General features: G+C 38.3%; 2 protein-coding genes across 2 annotated transcripts in view; both read right to left on the reverse strand.

Annotated features, from left to right (window-relative positions):
• Positions 1–201: 201 nt before the first annotated feature.
• Positions 202–4,945, reverse strand: LOC584768. Its single transcript, XM_795211.5, has 2 exons — positions 4,793–4,945; positions 202–2,808 (listed from the first exon to the last, which is right to left on the reverse strand). Exon 2 carries the CDS (start codon positions 2,721–2,723, stop codon positions 2,142–2,144), a length of 582 nt encoding a protein of 193 aa, XP_800304.1. The 5' UTR covers positions 2,724–2,808; positions 4,793–4,945; the 3' UTR covers positions 202–2,141.
• Positions 4,946–11,374: 6,429 nt separating this feature from the next.
• The window catches only part of LOC100889019 (zinc finger protein 665), a 30,813-nt gene continuing 18,704 nt past the window's right edge, over positions 11,375–23,483 (reverse strand). The window contains exon 7 of the mRNA XM_030986702.1: positions 11,375–15,434. Within this exon, the coding sequence (XP_030842562.1) occupies positions 13,231–15,434 (2,204 nt within the window). The 3' untranslated portion in view covers positions 11,375–13,230. The remainder of the gene's footprint in view (positions 15,435–23,483) is intronic.

Genomic DNA, 23,483 nt, shown 5'->3' on the forward strand with positions numbered 1-23,483 from the left:
ATAGAGAGAGAGAGAGAGAGAGAGAGAGAGAGAGGGAGAGAGAGAGGGGAGATATAGATAAAGCGTGAGAGAGCAAGAGAGAGACAGAGCGAGAGAGAAAGAGAGAGAGAGAGAGAGAGAGAGAGAGAGAGAGAGAGAGGGGGGGGGGGGAGAGATAAAGGGGGAATACAAATTAGAAGTGAAACACAAGAACAAATAATATTCATATAAAATAGAAAATAGGTACTTTTATTATAGTAACCAAATTTACAGATATAATGTCATCACGCGCCGAGATAAATCGAATACAAAATCACTTGAAAAGTGATATACCTCTTTGGTTTCCAGCAAAAATTGAATGTAGAATATTGTAATTAATTATTCAAATCATTTATGAAATTCTTATCTAGTACATTGAAATTCTTTGATCAGATATTTAAAGTTTTTGTTCCCCTTCTCCTCCCCTTTTCTTCTTCTTTTTATCTTCTCTTCTTCTTCTTCTTCTTCTTCTTCTTCTACTTTGTATTCATTAGAGTATAGAGTTTACAGAATTTCTGGTGATATTTCTGAACCCTTCATCCAATGACGATTATTTATTCATTATGTAAATAATTGTTTGGATCAAGGTTACATAAAATCTTATAAAATGAGGAAACCATACGTACAATAAACTTTACCATTTATCTAAAGAGGACCCCTAAGCCGCCCCTTTCCTATTGTTTCAAACAAATCCTATGGTCACAAAACGACCATAAAAAGAAAATATAGAACCTCCAATCAGAAATAACCTTTCGTGATGGTTATCTATCATTTCATAGCGTCGCTGTGACGTCGTTCTTGATTGGTTCTTTAATCGCAAGGATTCTTTGCACAACCTCAGTATTGGCACTGGAAAGGAGGAAGGGGGGGAGCGGGGCGGAGGGAGACTTTATATCCAAGTCAAAGGGTTTGCCCCCACTCCAATCAACCCCCAGAACGAAAGTCATTCACCTTCTTGGATCGAGAGAAAAAACATGTATTCCCCTCCCTAAAATATGTATTGTCCGCAAACTCTACCTGGTGTCGTTTCGAATATCGGTATGATTAAAAAATAACTTTGCAATGAAGTCTACTACTTCCCTATATCCGTATTGCACAGAGACAATGAAAGACGAGTTTAATCCTAAAAGCTATACTGTTAGATTGATTGTCGAAGGAAAACGCGAACCTTCGGCAAAAAAATTCCTCATCTGTAGTATACGCTAATCGATATACAAGTAATTAATCAATCGTACATTGTACAAGATTAGTGGTACAATTATCATGAGAACTTTACGACTTCGATTTGTTAAGATGAGACTCAATCAAGTATCTATGTAGCACATGTTGTCAATGTTTTACAATACAGAAATTAAAAAGGCAAGGATTAAAGAATATGTGATATAAGAAACAATAAGGCTGATACATATTGAAACATATTCTAAAAAACATATAGTTCCAGTTACGAATATCCTTGACTATTAACCTTATAAAATGTTGTGGTCCTTAACTTTGTTGAAAATTGGTCCGTAGCTTCGGTTTGACATAATCTTTAAAGAAAGGAAAATTAAAAAATATTGTCCTTTAGGTTACATATTTTATAAATTAATTCAATTTCTTCAAAGGAATACAATTATATTGCAGTTTTTTAGTTAGGTTCATTAGATAGTATCTATCTTTCTATCATTTCTAATTTCATTCTCAATCAGAATTGAAGTCTTTAGTTAATTTAAATCTTCGACTTAGGTTTTATACCCTTATTACCATATTGTTTACTTCAAGCTAGGTAGCAATCAAAGGTGACCCATGGCCGGTAGATTTTTTTGTTATTATACATCTATATTTACATTTGTGAATTCATGCTGCAGTTGGGAATAGTACCAACATTTTATTATTGTCCTCGACGATAAACCAGATTACAATAATAAGATAAATAAAATGCTTTTATTCAGAAATAGATTTAAAAAATGGACTTCAACAGTAAACAAATTTGGTTGCGAAAAGTAAAGAGCAAATGGGAAAATTGCAATCACTCATTAACATATTATTTCAAATGATGCAGTTTAATCCTCCTAGTGCTTCGTGTTTGCGTGTCACTTATTGATCATCATTATGATATTTATCATCATCTTCATCATCGTCCATTATACGTCAAAATCAAGATCTGCTCTCGATCCTCCATTAGCCTGCAACTTCTTCTTCCTGTCATCTCTCTCCCTCTGTTTGGTGTTCAGAATTTCCTGCTTCCACTTATCGGCTTCTTTGTCAGGGTTACAGACCTTCCCCGCTACCTTGACGAGGATGAGGATGAGAACGAGGGCGCCGACGACGCCCATGGCGCAAAGAGCTCGGAAGTTGAGCGGGTCGTATTCGGTTACGAACATGACGGTGTCGCTACCAATGGATGCGTCGCCCGCATCGTGAGTGAAAATCGTCACATTGTAGTAGGTGGAAAACGTCAGCGAGGTGAGAGTGAACGACGCCGAGTTAACGTCATCGATGGTTTCGTTGAGGACGACGTTGAGGGCTTCGTCGAGGACGTACACGATGTAGTAGCTGGCTTGGGAAAGGTCACTGGGGACAAGCCAGGTCAGTTCCGCTTCACTTGTGCTAATCGAACTGCTGCTTATGTTGGTCGCGTGCGTAGCCGCGCTCGTGGATGAGACGAGGGCGACGAGGAGAATGAACGCGGTGATGATGGTGACGATGGCGGAAGATTCCCCCATGTTTGTTGTTGCTTGACGACAGGAAATGCTAATAGGGTGGTCTGGTCGATGGTGAGACACTTTGAATTGAGAGATGCTCCAATATCTGAGAAAGATAACAATAACAAAAAGTTGTTTAAACTTGGAGAAGTAATACAAAGGGAATTCGAATAGGGAGAAGTGGGAAAGTCATCTCTAGATAATCCAGGAACGAATCAAGGACTTTGTGACGGGAGGGGGGGGGGGGAGGGGCGTGGCAACATTAAGTATGTAATCATCTTCAGCAAAACGGTGTGCTCGCATGAAAGAAGCAGCAGCGATGGGTTGGTCTACATGATTGTGCAGGCTGGAGACGCTGTGTTCATCAGGTGATGCGCCAACAAAATTCTGCTGATTATAGAGATGACTTCAGATGTATCATTCTTGAAATCAGCAAGATTATTGTAGGAGGGGATCGAAGCCAAAAAAAAAGGTGTCTTCAACTGTACATTTACATGGCATTAGAATGTTCTTTTCAGGGGGGGGGGGGTAGGAGTTACCTGTTATTGTGCCCTGTTTTATCCACTGACTGGTGAGAGATGTATGCAGACGTATAATATTACCCAAACAGCCTGGCAAGATGAAATCAAACTGGACCGGAGTATGTTTCTATCTTTCATCGAGCACCTATATTTGTCGCATACCATTCGGGTTATACAATGTACTTGTGCTGTACATGGAATATACTCGGCTACGCCATTGTCTTTGCAAACTAAAACCATACGCTTAAATGCAATCTTGCCATTCTTCTGTCTGATGGCTTGAACATGATATATGTTTAATAAAGGGAGTGGATTCTGTGTGCGTGTGTGTGTGTGTGTGTGTGTGTGTGTGGAGAAATAAAACAAAATTGTTGAAAAAAAAAAAAAAAAGGGGGTTTGGTGGGGGTGGGGGATTCCCCAAAATATCTGAAAACCAGCAGCAAAGTTTATCCTGTTCGTAGGTACTAATAAACTATGATAATAAAAAAAATCATGTTTAAAGTAAATAAATAAATAAAAATATTTATTCATAAGTAGATGGAGAGATAAGCAAACGAATAAATGAATGGATAAATTAAAAATAATTTAATAAATAAATTAAAAACATTTAATTTATTGACAAATATTGATCATGATTTTCAAGCCCATCTCGTTGGTTCTAGAACGTATACGGTACACAAGAAAACAACATTTCTTGTGTTTCAACATGCCTGAGGTATGATTATTTGGATCTCAAAGGATCCCTAAATTCGCCACTAATAGTAACACCAGATTCAGATTATTAACAATGCACATGTAGTGTACTCGTGATGATGTTTATTATAATAATTATAATAGTTCAGTTCTTGTATAGCGCAAAATACGTTATGAGATAACATCTCTATGCGCTTCCAAAGAGCTTTGGACTTTATTACCCTAGCTTTAGCTTTTTTATGTGTATTGTGTCATATAATTTCAGTATAGGCCTGCACAATTCAATTCAATTTTATTTTATGTTTCCTTTAAGAACGTAATAAGTATTTACATGAATACATACAAAAATACATTAGAAGGACCCCTAAGAAAGCGAAGCTTATAATAGGAGGGTCCTGTGCAAAGATATAACTGTTATATTTATCATGTTAATCAGCATATGATAAAACATAAATAAATAATTAATAACACAACGACCCGCCAACAAACTTAAAACAAAATGGTTCACAATTTACATGCATTTACATCAATTGTTGTTCATCTCAATAAGACGTGTAACACAGCATTGCGATCTTAATCATATCAGTGTAATGCTCAAAATTTACGGCAAATCATACTTATAGTGTCTCAATTTCTTTCTGTAAACATTGTCATTTAGGTTTTTTTTCACAAAGCATTTCATTTTTTGTAGCTTATGCCATGAGCGTTTAATATGGTAAAAATGCCTTCTTCAAGACGTATGATAGACGTTCGAAAATGAGAGTGTACACATACCGGTGAAACCTCTTTACAAGGGACCACTAACTTCTTTATGAAAACACATTTTACACCAAATAAACAATGTTAATCGTGTTAGTAATACGATAAGAAACTCACCAAAGCCGCATTGCTCACAAATAATGTTAAATTTCACGTTTCCCGGGTAAATACATAGCCATATCCACTTTTTATCCTACGTCTTACAGATGCATTTATATTTCTTCCAAAGTATTCCTCTGTGTAATGTATGGCGTTGAACGTTGTGTGTGTAGTGGTGCTGCGTGAGCAACCGCATTCCGTGACGTCATAAGCGACATCGATGTGTATTGTTACGTAATGGCGCACAATAGCTGGGCGCCGCGTAACAAAAGACGCCAAATTTGAGAGACCTTATTATTGTGGATGTATCTAGGTAAATAGGGGAGAGTATAAGAATGGGATTATTCAAGCGGAAAGTATGCTCCCTTTTTCTGCCCCGGCAAGTAGGTGGGTAAATGACAAAACAAAATCCCGGGCTCAAATAATTACTTCAAATAATTAATTGAATCATGAAATCGACTAGTGATTAAGAGTCCCTCAAACTATTTTATATCACATAGGAACTTTTTCTCTTTTAAATGAATAAATCTGCATGATGTTTTGATATGAGACGTGAAAAGTTTAACAATTGAAATATGCCCATCCTTTTCACTTATTTCCCATATCGTTTCTAGACAATTTTTTAAACATCCTTTTTCCTTGCTTTCTTTCACTACTAGAAAATAATAATGATAATAATAATAATAATAATAATAATAATGATTCTACATTTATATTCCACACAACTCTGCAGACATAATTAGAAGGCACCCTTGGTGCACAGATCAACAAATCAATCACATTACAAGAATATGGTCGTTCATCAAAATTAATTACAAAATGAAAAGGCGCTATTGATAGGCCCTATTTCATTATTGCCTCAGTGGCGGTTCTACAATGAGAGGCTTTGGACACATTCAACAACAAATCCCCCCCCCCCCATCAATCATTCGAATTGTAACTCGGCATAAAATTATGTATTACATGCTTGTTAACCGCAGCTGTTTGCTTTCAACAATATCAGATCGTGGACCAAATCAGAATGGTATAGGTGTCAACGGGCTGGTGATGAAAAAAAAATCAATTCCGCCAATGAATTCTAAAAAAGATTATTTGCAGCCTTCTATTGTAAGAATGAATAGCTCTAATGTATGGCAAGGTATATACGTTTTCTGTATATAATAGCGCTGCTCATTTTGCATGTATTGTATGTTGAATGTCGCTTTCACATCATCATGCGTCAGAGACCGTGCCAGTTTCAGACGCAACCCTAAGTCAATAAATAATGTCTAATGTACGTGCACTGTGTAAAAGGTCAGATACGACTTACAGCCGATAAGTAAATACAAAGTCAAAACAAAATTAACAACATAAAATGTAAAGTGATTTAAAAATTGTCTATCGGTCTGAATTAAGATTTTATCTTTATTTGTTAGTTGGTGCTCCACTTCTAGAGTAACAAATTTCCAGCTACATCGAATATTGATCACAAGTAATTGTGTTTCACTATGTCAAGTAGATGGCTTACAAAATCTATATAATTCAGGATAGTATTTATTAGTAATAATACAGGTACATATTATATGGAGTCGTAAAACATATAGGTATAATAATTCCAGATATACGGGGGCACAAAATATTGCTTAACGCATTAAAAAATTCTAGGCTGTCGAAAACGTTTATTTACTGTCGAGATTTATAAGGACAGTACACACGATTAGTTATATGATAATAGACAATTCACATCGATTAATTCGATTGTGCTTTGTTTACGATTGATGAGGTGTTACATTACTAATTGGTATAAAGCAAACAAATTCCATTGGGAAAAGCAAATTAGATTTGTTGACATAATTTCCATAATCTATTTAAATACTTGACAACTAGAGCTGGACTGTCATTATGAAGAAAATAATGACAAATTAAACTGAAACCTTATCAATAAACATATTTTGAATCCTAGTAGGAGAATTTTTTTAAGCGATTGGAATAAACCACTGTTTAAACATTTTTTCGTTGTACTTCGTTTGTGCATCCGTTTAGCAATCGCACTTAATATCAATGGCATTATAGTACTCAACTAAACATGGGGTCTCCAGGTTTCTGCTCAATAATTCACTTTATGGGGCCAAAGCTGTCATATCATGCCATAAATATTTGGGGTGAGTTTGCCCCTCATGTGAAAATAACAATTTGCGAATTTTATCATTTATTTAAACTCGTTTTCAAGAGGCATGTGTCTCTGATTTTACCCCAAGACCTCGTATGCACAATAGCTAGGGACTATCAACGCGACTCAATTATTTCAACTTGTCGACGAAATGATGCAATACCTTTTTATTTCGAGATATTCTGAATAGGATGATCAAGCAATAGAATTTATAACCAATTGGAAATAAATGTGGTAATATCAATAGTTTAATATTTCAAATTAAGCAAGTTAACATGCATCTCGCTGCCTTCTCTCTCTAGTATATTTAATGTAAAGATCGATGTCATACCCATGTGAAAAATAAAGGAAATAATCGCATTTGGATCTGATTCGGAATTCGAATAAACACCTTTGGGGCCGTTGGTAGGCGAAATAAATTATTTTAAAAAATCAAGAAAAGGGAGATAAGATCTTACTTACCATAAAAAAAACGTGTATTATATCCACACAGATGATATGAGTATTATTGTACTATTCCGATGTATAGGCTTATGGACGACCATGCAATGAGCATCTGGAGTACCAAAGTTGTATCACAGGCCTATATCCACCGCGTGCATATATACTGATGAATGAAAATGGTTCGAATACTTGGACAACAATTGTAACCGGGAGGCCATATGATGCACGCACATCTGCTATACTAACTATACAACCCACCAGCGCTGGCATCATCATATCACATTTGTCAAATGATATCATACTCAATTATAACTCGATGGATGTAGCGGTGGGAGGGGGAGGAGATGCCTTATATAAGAGTACATGTGAAGTTTGTTGTCGAGATGAAGAGCTTTGGTATACCCCTGGTAGTGGTGATGATGATTATGATGATGATAATTTCAACGTGGTATCTATTGTTTTATTACAACTAATGTTTGTTTTTTTAAGGGAGGGAGGGGGATGTAGTAATTTATATCTCTTCAGTATTTCGACACATCCCTGCTTGTATATGAGAACCATTCGTGTATGTCTCATCTTTCACACTAAATGATGATACATTCATTACATCGGGAGAGAGGGAGAGGGTATGTGTGTGTGTGTGTGTATATTTGTGAGAGAAAGAGACAGAGAGAGAGAGGGGGGAGAGAGAGATAGAGGGGGAGAGGGAGAGGAGGGGGCAGGGGAGAAGGGACAAGACTGAGAAAGAGGGAATTGGACATTTCAAGAGGCAAAATATTTTGTCCGTTTATTATGCGAGACATATACAAATATCCTTCACCTCTTCCTCTAATCTCTCTCTCTCTCTCATAAATGTATTTTCATTTTCTTACCCCTTCACACGCTAAAATATCAATAACCAATTTTCTTTTTCTTTCGGTTTTGTTCTCCTTTCTCTTATCATGTCCCCGTCCGTTACTTATACATTTAGTTTTTATCGGCATTCCTCTTAAATTCTCTGTCTCACACAAACACGCACACTCCCGCAATACACATGAACACACCCACCCCTCTCAGTCACCTTTTTTTGTTTTCTTCTCAAGAACTCTCTCATACATTTACAGTACACACACACACGCACACACAAACATCTTTCTCTCTCACACACTCACACATGCACCCACAAAGTCTCCTCTCTCTCTCTCTCTCACACACACATCCTCACTCATTTTTCTCTGAATATCTGATTCAAACAGTACAGCGATTTACAGATGGACAATTCAGAAACCGGCCATTACAAAGCAAAAAATTATTTTGTTTTCGACCATCGCATACACGTATAAACAATTATTGATATGCTCACTTGACAGTAATAATCGAAAAATCACTATCCAATTCTTATCTACAAATGATATCATATAATTACAGAGACTACACAACAAAAATATTCCCTCTTTTCATAATGGAATACAGAAACGAACCAATGTTCTATACATGTACTTTACTTTTTGTGTGAAGAAGGCAGCTTTGGGATGTAATACAATCATGGTCAATGCAAGGTCAATACTGTAGATCATGAATAACACCAAAAAAAACATTTAAAAAAAAGGAAGAGAAAATAGTAAAAATATTATACATGAAACTAATCAAACTATACACTGTATACAGAAAACTCTAAAATCTGGAATGACAACGAAATGTAGTTAATAGTGGAATATACACAACCCACTTTCGGTCATTTCAATATCAACTCTTAAAAGTAAAATGACAGACCAGTTTGTGATAACTTTTCTGTTCAATTGTGGTAATGATCTATCAAACCCTCCCTGGGAGTTTGTGCAAAATTATGGACCATCATTGGAATTTACAAGTAAGAGGCTATTTGAACATATAATATCATACATCTTCCTATTTATATGATTGATTCCAATGCACAAGATTACAATTATAACGGAAAGTTACAAAGTGACACCCAGCCTAAAACTACATTTATCTGAGTATGTCTCTCCATACATATACTTGCAATACACCTCCAAACTCCACCAAATACAATAACATCATACATGTCATTTTTTAAGTGTTTAAACAAATTAACCTGCCTGCAATTTCCATCAAATCAATGAATCATGCATATGAAGAGTGGGAATGACAAATCTATGAAATTAATAATCCAATAAAAATGCAAAACAATATTAATCATCCTCATAATGCTTTTACTTTACAAACAGCAACATAGACATGCTTTGCAATGCTGTTATTCTCTTTGCATCTGGACATGGCAGAGTTTGATATATACATCACAATGATACCTAAAACTCAGTATACAATACATGAATACACACAAATCAAATTATCTATGTAAATTTACAAATACTAATAGAATAGACTAATAAAATAACAGCAATGGATACACTTTTAATATCTTAATTTGTCCGTTTCTAACAGAAAAACTTATCATTAATTTCTAACAAATAAAATCAGCCAGGTATAATGAAAATACATGTGAGATAAAAATATATCTCACTTTACTACACCAATATTAGATTTCAGGCGAAGAATTTTGGATAAAATCGTACTTAATTTTATTTGTATGTACATGTACATGTATTTACTAGAAAAGCAGAAGCAAACACACAACAATACATGTACAAAGGAAACTTAATCCAGAAAAACCAAAATATCTGAGGATTGTTGGGGGACTGCCTTATTATACAAAATATATACAATACATACATGATCGTGAACAAAAGAGAGAAAAATACTTACAAAAGAAAATTGATTCTTTATTTTCTTCTGGCCTAAATGTGAAACTAAATGAACTCCAACGTGTTACTTCATTCATAATATGTCAAATGCCAGAAAACTCTCCAAAAATTAATGGCTATATTCCTGTCAACAACAATGAAATTTCATGACACTAATATTGTTCTACTTTGGTTGAAACTCATTAAATCATATTTGTATGGGTACTGAGAAATACTGTCATGCATATAGCAAGCAATTGACTCAGAGTTAATTTTCACCTCATGCTACTGAACTTGATGGGTATTTCAAGTAGTCACTGGAAGGGTTTGATAACTCTATCAATACAGAATTGAGTCATAAAAAAAAAGTAACTATTTGAAATGTTGAATCCAATTACATCATATTTCAAAATGGGTTTTAAAAACTAATACACTCCCTTAGATCAGAAAGATGATATACCAAAAGATGTGTGTTTAAAGCCCCACTGCACTACTTATAGCTACTTGCGCCCTCTATATAGCAAACAATGCCTAATCGGTGCCTGTTGGTCCCCCATGGTCCTCTTTTTCTTATGTTATTTGAGAGCTGATTTGATGAGATAACCACCTGTCAGTGACCTTGCAGGGTGGTCTAATCCTCCTAGCCAAACTAGTACAGTGGGGCTTTAAAACGTGTATTAAAGTGGTTTCAAGAAACATGAAATAAAGGTTGCTCTGCTGTGGTGACAATCGCTCCTTGGTCAATAATCTACATACATACTATCCAAATTCCAAATTTCAACCTTGGACGGAACACTATACCTATATTGTAATCATAACCTTAAACTTTACCTAGAACCCAATTGAAACCCCGGCTTCTAACCTTATTCATTTGAAGAAGAAGAAGAAAAAAAAAGCATAGAGACATTGTTGCCAGAACAAATGTCAGATCATAGAAGTAGATATTTTGCAGACCTTATGCAGAAGTACCATGTTCGCTTGTTCGGACAGCCTAAGAAGGTTACATGACAATTTTGTTCTGATTTTAGTTCTGTCTTTCTTTTGATTAATGAATATTCCAAACAAGAAACATATGTTGCTTGAAACCTACACAAAAAATTAAACATGCACTTACATGTATAAAAGGATCGAAAATAAAGCACTGCTTGAGAGGACCATTTAAAAAAATCCATGTACCATCATGATTAGAGTTCAAATAACATCATTACGGTTTTAAATCTCTGTTTAATTTTCACACTGGCTTTTACAACATTTTATGTCGGGATTTACCTTCAGCCCCATCTATTGATATTTTTGTAACTGGGTGGAATGTCAACGATTATCAAAAGAATTCCGCAATCAAATATCTCATGACTCCAAAACTTGGTAAGATAATAATATCAAGATTCTATTCTGTTTCTTTGTTAAGCAGGATATGTTTGGTTGAAGTGAGTATTTACCATGTTTGAATTTATAGAAGTATTAAATAAAAAGAAATGGAAGGATTCAGCAACTAAGTGTTTATTCAGAGTTATTTTGTTCTCGTGCTGCACTGCCTTGGAATGCAAATGTATTTGTGTACATATCACATGTACCGGTATACATATATGTCATCCGTCCAATACATGTCATCCGTCTAATACAAGTAATATTATCTATGAATCCCATCCTGGATTAGAAGTTTGAGATAAATTTTGCTTTTAATTAATTATCAGTTAAAAGCAGATTTGTTCCTACTATACCATACTTTCCTAATGCATGCTCTATATTCTTCTGCATCCATTTCAAATTATAACATTTTGACAGAAACTAACTAATGGGGTATAAGTAGCAGATGAAAAAGATACATTCTTTACAAATCCGGGTTCCTTTGGCAAATGATCATACGGTAATCATGCGATGCAATATCATGCAGCTGCATAGGAGCTAAAGTCCACAACTTCGGAGGATAAAGCCAGCATTTCCTCATAGGCAAAGTACATGCAAAAGGATACTTCATGCCGCACTGAATATCACTTGCAGAGTCATAGAGGCAAAGAAATACAACGCCCATTGTCTATTCAAACTGGGAGGGTACCATAGCTACACATGGCCCCGCCACACCCACAATCAATTTCTGTTACTTTGGGAGGTTTCTTGTCACTATTCAAGACTTTCTATGACTTTCCAGAGGAATTGATTTTTCTATGGCTTTCCAGTTTTTTTCTTCCCCATGACTTTGGGAACCTTGTATTAGGTTAATGTGCAGGCATATACATAGACTCTATTTGACACTTGAACCTAGCCTATGTCTCCCTCTAGTGGTGCCTTTTCAGGACTAGTTATAGTACAGAGCCTATGGACTGCAGACATACCAGTCTACATACCAGTCGTCTCACAGTTCAGACATTCTGTGAGGCGCTACGAGTGACAAGGGTTCCTGCCTGCAAACTAGTATTAGGTGGGAGCTAAATATCACATGCTTTAAATTATCTCTGACCAGGCCAGGGACCTGTTTCTCAAAGCCTTTTTACAATGACAAATGACACAAATCAGTGACAAATCTGTTGACAACCAATCAGAAGCAAGGATTTCAGTAGCTTATAACAAAAACTGTCATTTGTCACTGATGACAAGTTTTGTGAAACGCCCCCCAGGAGATTCATCTGCTTTCTAAACACCTTCCTCGATGATGGGGTGACTCTTTGGGAAACTCTTGCCATGCCTGTGGCAGGGTACTGCTTCCTGGTCCAAGAGCTTTACTATGTGTCAAGAGAGACTGTAGCAGGGTACAGTCTGTGGTCTTTGACAAGTACTGAATCAGACTGTACTTCAAGGAATAACTGTCACCACTGTCATTGCACATGTACATGTGCCTTCATAATGTCTTCGTACTCGAAGGGCCTCTGGCTGATCTGGACCTTGCTCCAGGGTTTCCATAAGCAGGTATGGGAAAACAACTTGAAAGGTTAACTCTGCTCCTGCATGCCTTCCTCTAGATATCCCATTACCGTCCTACACATACACATTATTAAAGCAGTTTTGTGAAAATGAGACATGTTGATATCCAAATTAATGTCAAATGTTTAATTATGCCGTTGTTCATACCAAAGCACCTATGTCCAGCTACTAGAAATACAATTTCTGACAGTTGCCTTTCCCTATTACCCAATAGGCAGTGATCACTCTATGTTTTGAGTTGTATCTTCTTTTTTGACGAAATCATCTCCGATAACGAGTCCTGGATGTTCTTCATCATGTATTTTTCTATGCAATAGGAGGTCAGCGGTTTGTGAGAAGCCTTCTTCGCAGATATCACAGTTATGAGGTTTCTGGCCGGTGTGGATCTCCATATGCTTCACCAGCTTGTACCGGTGTGAGAAGCCATCACCGCAGAACTCACAGACGCAGAGTTTCCTACCAGAATGGATGAGACGGTGGTTCTTCAGGTGGAGCTGATTCACACACACCTTGTCACATGTGGTGCATATCTGAGGATCCTCCACATGCTTGTCTTTGTGGTGCACCTCGAGTTCGCTTGTGGACAGAAAGCCTTTGCCACAAACCTGGCAGACACACTGACTGTGGCTGTTTTCCTGGTGCTCGATGAGTTTGTAGAGCGAATTGAAAGACTTCCCGCATGTATCGCACACGCGTATCTTCATTCCGGCATGTATCCTTTTGTGGTTGTACAGGTGCAGTTCATTCACACAGGATAGCTCGCAGATATCGCAGACATGCTTCATCGATTGCTCTCTCTGTCTCTCGTGGATCTTCTGGTGATCTGTCAGCATGCGCTTCAGAGGAAACGATTTCCAACAGTCTATACACGTGAACATTCCCGGAGCCCTCAGGTGGCACTTCTGATGTTCTATAAGGTTCTTTCTGCTGCTGAAATACCAACTGCAAATCAAACACTTTTCTTGTTTTTCTAATTTCTTTTTGCTGCTTACAGTGGGATCGGAATCCGTAGGACGTTCGGAATAAAACTGTTCGTGCTTTTCGTTTTCGAGTTGCTTTTCAAGATGCTTTTTGAGGTGATTTTTGAGATGTTTTTTGAGATACTTCTCTTTTGAGAAAGTCACTTTGCATTTCGGGCATTTGAGCCGTTTCTCATCATGTACCTTCAAGTGACGTCTGTATGTCTTCTTCTTGTGGAATATCGTATCGCAAATTTCACATAGGTATATGTGTTCTCTCTCATGGACTTTCACATGTTTACGTAATGTTGATTTCATGAAGTAAATATTGCCGCATATTCTACAAGGAAAACGTAGAGGAGAATTAGATGCTTCTTTAGTGGCACATGGCTGGTTTCGTTTGGGATGATTCGAGATTGGTTTGGAATAGTTTAAGATTGGTTTTGGGAATCTCTTCAAACACATCCTACACTGCACTGTTCCCTTCTCCACCTTGGAAGCACGTTCATCTGGTTTCACTTTGTCCATGAGACTAAATGCCTTGTTGCAGGTGTCACACATAGGGTTTTCCTCGGAGGAATAAGATTCCCCATCAGCGGCCAAGAGACTAGGACAGGAGAAATCTTTCAAGCAGTTACTGCAGCGGTTAACCTTGCAGTTATGTCCGACGCGGTCTTCTTGATCTGTAAAAGTGACGTTACATACTTTACAAAAGAGTTGTTGCTCATCCCCTGGTATCTCTTCCTGCTCTGTACTGTTTTCTTCAGGAGTAGAAGTCCTACCAAGGCCATCTTTGTGGTCATCAGATGTAGGAACTTCCTGCGACTGAGGTTTCTCAGAACAAAGCTGACATATAAAGGTAGCACTGTGGGTCCTTAGGTGGATAGCTAGATTTCGGGGAAGGCGGAACACTTTATTGCACATGGGACAAGGGATGGACTCTCTAATTGTCTTAGCGTGACTTGATAAGTGCTTCTGTAGATCTTTTCTCTTCATGAAGGTCTTTCTGCAGATGTGGCAAGGGAAGGTTGCATATTCGTTGTGTGAAAGCATGTGCGCATGAAGATACTGCTTTTCACTGAACCTTGCCGCACACACATCACATTTGAAGAAATCTCCTTCATCTCCAGTATGACTAGAGTGGATGTGGTCTTTTAGAATAATCTCGGTGGAGAATCTTTCTTCACAAATGCCGCATTCATATGGCAGTTCCTCAGCATGCTTTATCCTGAGATGGACAAAGTAGTTTGTTCTGTTGCCACAAGGTTTTTGACAAAGATCGCAAGTGAAGGAATTGGAAGATGTGTCCATTGTTTGCTGCAAATATTCTTCCCCATCCATAGTGTGAGGTAAATTGGTGTCCATCATATCTGTATATCTGAATTGTCCTTGATCCTGAGGCATCGTCATGAAGTGCTCTAGCCTTTCTGTGAAAGGGTCTTCTTCCCCGAAGGTGTTGGTATTATCTGGAAAGCAAAAAATGTTTAATTACTTTGCCAGTGACAGATTGCAAACTGCAGTTCTTTTCATATATTGAAAGAAAGATTTTTCAAGAATTTACATCTTCAATAATCCGCTAACTGGGAAATGAGCTACCATGCAGAGAGGCAAAGCAAAGAGGAGTGTTTCACAAAGACTAAGATCGACTTTAAGTTGGACTTAACTGTGGCAAGCCGTTCATGGCCACTGTTTCCTCTCACCATTATGATCTTTAGATAATATTTTTTCCTTCAATAATGAATTATCAAAAAATATTAATTCTGTAGATTCATGACCACAATTTTTACATCCCTTGTGAGACCAATGCCATTAAACAGTGAGAGGAAACAGTGGCATGAACGGCCTGCCATAGTTAAGTGTAACTTAAAGTCGATCTTAGTCTTTGTGAAACACTCCCCAGAAATGATAACTGTCATATTGATGAAGAATCAAAGCTCAAGGGGATTTGGATTAAAAAGTGTTTGGATTAAATGCAGAAAAACAAATAATCAGAGTAATTATATGGAAAGCAACAAGAGAGTTGCCACAATAGTTGTCTTATTACATGTCCTGGGAAACGTACATATATTGATAGTCATGAGATTATAGATGACATGGTCCTCCTCCTCATGTTTTTACCATGTAGTAGTACCGGTATCTTAAAGGTATAGACCAGTTTTGGAAACGCCCCCCCTCTAAAAAATTAAATGGAAGCTCTTATTATCAATCATGTGAAAGAATATGTTTTTACTAATAATCGATGATACAAATTTTGCCGGGAAACCGCCTACTAATTGATATATTTGGTAAATCATTATATCTTTCCGGACTGGAGAGATATAGGGTAGTCCCATTTACATCTTTCTGTGTATGGTGCTTGTAACTTTATCAAGACTGGGCCAAATTTCTTATCATTTTGATGATTCCAGAACCTTGCAGTACACACCAATATGCTAGATGATCAACCTTTTCTGATCGATTCCTCTACTTCCTTGACTTTTCCTGGACCAAAGAAAGGACCATAATATTATCCAGGTTTCCCATAATTTCCAGGATAGCTGGGGAGCTTACCCGAGGTCATGGGCAACCCTTGAAATGGACATTGAGCAACTAGAATATTTGGTTGCCAGACCCTAGCTGTCAAACATTAACAGATACAGAAAGAGGTGTGGAAGTCAAGCTGTTTAATAGCTTGACTGGAAATGCAAAGGTCATAGGTTCACACCCCAGCATGGCACTAGTGTCCTTTGGTAAGACATTTATCTACATTTGCAACTCTCCACCCAGGCGTTAAATTGGGTACCTGGTGTTATGCAAACCAAATGAAGTTGGAATGACATGTGTGCCCTTGTAAATTGGTGACTGGGCAGAATACTCCCCGGGGAGCGGAGTGTGTGCACTATCATGCACGGAATTAGCACTTGAATACAAAGACTAAGGTAATAATTATAATAACAATGCAGAGCGCTTAGAAACGTATTATTAAGTATTAAGCGCTATACAAATGCGACTATTGATTATTCTTATTAGTGCAAGATATTGTCAGGCAAACAAATATTCTTGGGACACGTAATGTTGTGCTTAGCCTTAGCACTTTCCCATCAAAATTGAACCGATGCTGAAAAAAATGTACCGGTATATAAAGTTGAAGATACAGGTTTATAGATACAGTGTTTGGTCCAGGGATGAAATTAGGATTTCTGCTAGAGTAGGAGACTGACCACGGAGCAATTGTCACTGGAGCATGTAACACAAAACCATGAAAACAAACCAACCTTTTCAAGGAAAAAAGTGCAAAACAATTGATATTAAGCATTTTTCTCTGCATAAATAGAGCATACAATGAATCTTAATTCCATCAAGTACGAAAAGGTTTATTATCATTACCATTACTATACTTTTATATCAAAATGTTTCATGATTACTTTAGAGATCCTATTAGATGAAATACAACTCTATATTAATAGAAAGCTGAATGAACGTAAATTATAAATCTAAAGGAATAAAAAACACTTTCTTTTTCAGTCTTGCACAAAAGTGAATTAAAACCTAATTTTCCACACCCCTCTTAATAATACTAGTCAACAGGGGTCAAATTTGCCTCAATTATGGTGACGACATAACATGTGGACCTGATCGGCTCGCCGATATAGCTGAGGCGATGAGCCATGCTTAATCAATGCAAAGTCAATGTGAATATGTGTACCCCATATAAGATGATGTCATTATTAGTACTTGAAAGCTAGCCTTCAGGTTGAAAATTCAGATTTTCAAAGCCTTAGATTTTGAATTTTCAGCAAGCTGTTTTTTAATACTCCTCTGACAGAAAATGAAGTAGCATATAAATGATATTGATGATTTACAGTATTGTAATCTATGGCTCATCCATTGATATATAATTAATCTATTTCACTTTTCACTTCCGACAGGATCTTCAATAACATATACAGTATAATACAGCCATCACATAAAATAAACACATCTGTATGTACCAATAATACCAATATTTAAAAAAAAACTTGAACAAAAATGAGACAAAACACATTATTTCAAAACCTTTTTATCTAGTTCTGACTGGTGCACATATACAAGAAACAGTACAGTTTTAGTAATAGTGCCCTGAAATATTCTCTATTTCTAATTCCCAAAATAATCGTACATCAACTTCCTCACGGTGAGCTGCCCAGAAATAAGTCCCATATGTCCAATTTCTGGCTACATGTGTAGATGTTTTATTTCCCACTTCCAATCTGGTTTGGGGCAGGTGCAAAAAAGTTATTAAATTCAAGCTACTTTTTAAAATGGAAGTTTGTTAGTCAGTAATTTGCATTGCTAAGCTAGAACCCTATCTATCCCCCCTCCCCCCCAGAGAAAATTCCAAATGTGCAAATATTCCCCATTTTTAAATTATTTTTAGTGCAACCCGTAGTAAAGTGCTTTTTTAGGTAAATAGTGATGTGTGCAAACCACCAAGTCCATTGTGACCAGGGCTCTACCCGTAAACTACTAAACTACATATATCTATTTCCCACAAGTTTAACACAGGCATTATCTGGCTTTCATAGGCAAGGGTTATGGGCTTTGGCATTCTTAGATGCTCATTTGTTGCAATCTGAGCTGTTTTTCAAACAATTGTATGACTAATATTTCAGAAATTATGTTGGGCCGGGGAGTATGAATTTAAGCCAGAAAAATGGTTTTCAAACCTATCATTTCAAAATTCAAACCGGCTGCTATAACATGCTAAAACCCCTTGTCTACCACCCTGTTTCTAGACTATACACTGAATATCTGATGCTCCTTCTTCCTGAAGGTGAGAGGATAGCAAATCTGCTAGTATTTAGCAAAGGAAGCCATTCTTCAATATGCCACTCCAATTTCTAATTATCTTTGAACCACTTCTGACTCATGGGGAACAAGAAACAGCTTTTATTTAGGAGCTGTAGTTGTGCGCGAGATGATGCCCCTACAGTACCCCTCGGCTAAAGAATTTCTGCCTGTATATAGAATGATGAATGGGCTTTCGAAGACATTTGTCAGTTTCGTGGGTGACATTATCTCATTGGAGATCCACAGAAAAACTCTCATCCTAATGAAGGAAAGCATCAGTCTGATTCTATTTCATACACTGTATCTCCTGTGGTAGCATCCACAACACATTGACTCTCCTCACCATGTTGTACCTGATCAGAGGTCTGATCATTCGATGGGGTTCCAGATGAAGGAGAGTCCATCACACTTGGCATATCCAATGAATAGGACTGCAGTCTTTCATCAAGGACAACATGGCAGCCAGCATTTTCATTTTTCACTTTTGCGTGAACAACCTGTGGATTGGTCATGTTACTGTCAATATCCAGAATGGACCACAGTTTCTTCTCGGGTGGCGGAACGATTCCATGAATCTTAAGGTGTTCCCCAAAAAGGGATCTATCAGTGAACAGCTTCTTACAGACAGGACAATGATTTTTTCTCTTGGAAATGTGGACACGTGTGTGATCTACAAGTTTTACTAAAGTACCAAAGTCTTTTGTACACCATGAACAACGATGTCTTTGTCCTCTGACGGGGGCGCGACGAAAGATGATTTGACTCTTTGTTATCTGATTGGTCTCGCTTTTCTTCTTTAAAGACTTTATTTGTCTTTGTTTTTCTATTTTGAAACCATGGAGTTGAAGATGTGTTTTGAAGTAATATTCATTGCATAACCACTTTTTACAGACTGGACAGCGGTTTTTCCCCTTGACTATGTGGATTTGCAGATGGACATTCAGTTCGTTCAGAGAGCTGAATTCCTGCACACACCATAAACAGCGATGTATTGGTTGATTCGCCGGTTCAGGGGATTCTGTCAAAGCCTGGGTGTCAGAAGTAAGATGCAGGCTCCTCTGACTGTGGGAAACGTGATCTATATGACTTTGATTGGTCTGTTGTTCCACTTCTTTCCTCTGACCCTGTGAGGCAGAGGCATCGCTGTTTGCATCCAGAGAGGACTGCCTTTCTTTGGCAAGATTCTGTTGTGCCTGACAAGATGTTGTAACAACTGTTACAGGAGATCCAGTAAAAACTGGAGTGCCATTTATCCAGTACAATGTTAAAACGGAATCATCATTTTTTCCAAGTCCCGCAGTTTGCTTTTTCATCCCTTTCTGGCCAACTTGTGAACCAGACATTTCATTGCCAGTAATCTGAACATTCTGTTTTTTTTCTAAAGAATGTTGTGATTCTTGATTTTGCTGTTGCCGTTCTACTGGCAAAACATGTGGAACATGTGATTTACTGCTGTTGGAACGCCCTCTCTCATCAGAACTTTGTTGTACTTCATCACATCTTCCATCACCATGTGGAGTTTCAGCTTTGGTTTGTTCTCTCATTGTCCATGTATCCTTTGCAAGGTGCGGCCTCTTACAAGAGATGTCATCATTCTGCCCCTTTGCGCGATGCACGTCCTCATCTTTCGAGTCAATTTGTGAAACAGGCAACTCACCGCTAGTATCCTTGAGGATCCATGCTTTAGCACTAGGTATGAATACACCGTGTCTTCTGAGATGTATTCTGAAGTTTGATTTCTGATCTGTTGCGAACCACTTGCCGCAGAATGGACAACGGTTTCGTCCCTTGACAATGTGGAGGCGTGTATGATGTCCCAGAGAGTCTATTGAATCAAAACTCTCATCACACCATTTACAGCGCTTTTGCATTACTTGAGGAGAGGTGGTCGCTGCTGAAATGTCATCCTGCCTTATTGTGGCAGATGTGATTATTCCATGAACTAGTTTAAGGTGCTTCTTAAAGTATGGGTAAGTAAACCAATTTTTACAGACTGGGCAACAGTTGTTACCCCATGCGAAGTGGACGTTTGTATGATCTACTAGTTCATTTGCATCCTGAAATTGCTTCTGACACCAGACACAGCACAGTTTCTCCTCTTCATCAGCAATATCCAATTCACATCGGTTATCAGATACAGGCTGTGGATCAACAGAGGAGGGCAACTTCTGCTGTACCTGATCAGACCTTCTGGACAATTTCTCCTTTTGATCAGCAATTTCCAAATCACATCGGTTTTCAGATACAGGCTGTGGATCAACGGAGGGGGGCAACTTCGATCTTTGGTCAGACAATGCAGGGCGTGCTTCTGAAGTGCTGGTAGCGATGTGAAGTTTCTTATGAGTGATGTACTCACTATGGTGAACAAAAGATTTGGAACAAACCTCACAACAGGGAGTATCCACCTGCTGTTGTAACTGTCCTTCTTTCAGACCACGAGGACAAAGACACTTGGTGTCAACATCTAGAGGGCCAAGGAACTCCTTGTCAACATCAAGAAGTTTGTCCTCATTAGGATGTGCAAGGGTCATATGCCACTGCAATGTCAGTTTTGATTTCAACCACTTTGGACAAAGAGGACAGTATATGCCTAACTTGAATTTAGGCAAGCAATGATGCTTGGACAGTGATTGTGCACTGCTGAATTCTATCTTGCACACATCACAAGTATGATTTTGTGACAGCTCCACCGTACCACCAGTGGACCTCTTCTTGGTTGTGGAGGATTCCAAGGAATCTCCTGAAGAGTGCAGACTACGCTCAATCTTGAGATCCAAAGACATCCCATCTCGTTGGGAATGACTTGATGCACTGCTAGGAAGGTTAATGAGCTGTCTCTTATGAGCAGAACGCAGAGATTTTAGATCCAAAGACATCTCATCTCGTTGGGAGTGACTTGATGCACTGCTAGGATGGTCAATGAGCTGTCTCTTATGAGCAGAACGCAGAGATTTTAGATCCAAAGACATCTCATCTCGATTGGAATGACTTGATGCACCGGTAGGATGGTCAATGAGCTGTCTCTTATGAGCAGAACGCGGAGATTTTAGATCCAAAGACATCTCATCTCGTTGGGAGTGACTTGATGCACTGCTAGGATGGTCAATGAGCTGTCTCTTATGAGCAGAACGCAGAGATTTTAGATCCAAAGACATCTCATCTCGTTGGGAGTGACTTGATGCACTGCTAGGATGGTCAATGAGCATTCTCTTATGAGCAGAACGCAGAGATTTAAGATCCAAAGACATCTCATCTCGTTGGGAGTGACTTGATGCACTGCTAGGATGGTCAATGAGCATTCTCTTATGAGCAGAACGCAGAGATTTTAGATCAGAGGATCCAATGCTGAGTGAGGTCTTGTATTTGGATGATTTACGAGACAGGTATGACTTTTTGATGGACGTGCTGCTCTTTCTTTGCTTGCCCATCTGAGAAATGAACATTGAGTTACTGCGAATATGCTCAATGGACACACTCTTATTCTCAAATGGTGGAATTATACCGTGACGTTTGAGGTGTTGTTTGAAGTTGGATTTATTGGACAGCCATTTCTTACAGACAGGACACTGATTTTTTCCATCTTTAATATGGATGCGTGTATGAGCCACCAATTCTTCTAGACCATCAAATTCCCTACCACACCATTGGCAGCAATGCTCCGGTAATCTGCAAGAGGTTTGAACCTGTGACGCAGCCATACTGACGGTATCAAGAATGGCCTGTACGTTCTCATCGGGGTGTGGTGGTCCTTGATCAGAATTACTGACACAAGGTGGTGTTCCAGAAGTGAGGGAATCTGCAAAGGTTTGTGTATGACTTGACAGTGGAGATCTCCCAAGGGACAAGACATCATCCTGGCCTTCCGAATTCTGCATGTTCAACACTCTTGCCTTGTCAACCTGAGGAAGAGGCAATCCAATGCTGGTACCGGGAACGGTAAATACCTTCTTCCTGTATGGTGTAGGGATACCATGGACACTAAGGTGGAGCTTGAAACCCCATACACCAGAGAACGACAAACAACAGACTGGACACCGATTCATTCCACTGTGAATGTGGTCATGTGTATGATTCACCAGTGTTTCTAGATCATGAAATCCTAAATGGCACCAGGCACAGCGATGTGTTGGTACTCTAGAAGAGTTTTCACCCTGTACTTCAGACTGGGTCAAGCCATCAACAACTGATTTCACTTCCTGTTTCAAACCTTGAGTGGCACGTGATCCTTTGACAGAACGCTTACAGGATTGCCCTTTATCATCACAAAAAGTTTTTATACCATGAGTCAAAAGATGAGCCCTGAATACTGATCGCTTTCTACGCCCAACCCACTTACCACATACCGGGCAACAGTTCCTCCCACGAGCAACGTGGAGGTATGTATGAGCTGCCAGTTTGTCAGAACTCTGAAACTTCTTATCACACCATAAACAGCGACGGTGCTGTTCTTTAGAGGGGCCTGCTTGCTGAATATTGTACTGCCTGTCTTTGTCAGATAGAATTATTCCGTGAACTCTAACGTGCTGCCTAAAGTATGTTGTATTGGTATACCACCTCTCACACACTGGACACTGGTTCCTTCCATATGCAAAGTGGATTCGGGTATGATCTATAAGTTTATTTCTGTCATCAAATTCTTTATGGCACCACTCACAGCGGCATGTTTGGCCAGGGGATTTCACTTGTGAGATATCCATCATTCTGTT

The sequence above is a fragment of the Strongylocentrotus purpuratus genome, unplaced genomic scaffold, assembly GCF_000002235.5.
Source record: "Strongylocentrotus purpuratus isolate Spur 01 unplaced genomic scaffold, Spur_5.0 spur5_scaffold_16, whole genome shotgun sequence".
Lineage (NCBI taxonomy): Eukaryota > Metazoa > Echinodermata > Echinoidea > Camarodonta > Strongylocentrotidae > Strongylocentrotus > Strongylocentrotus purpuratus.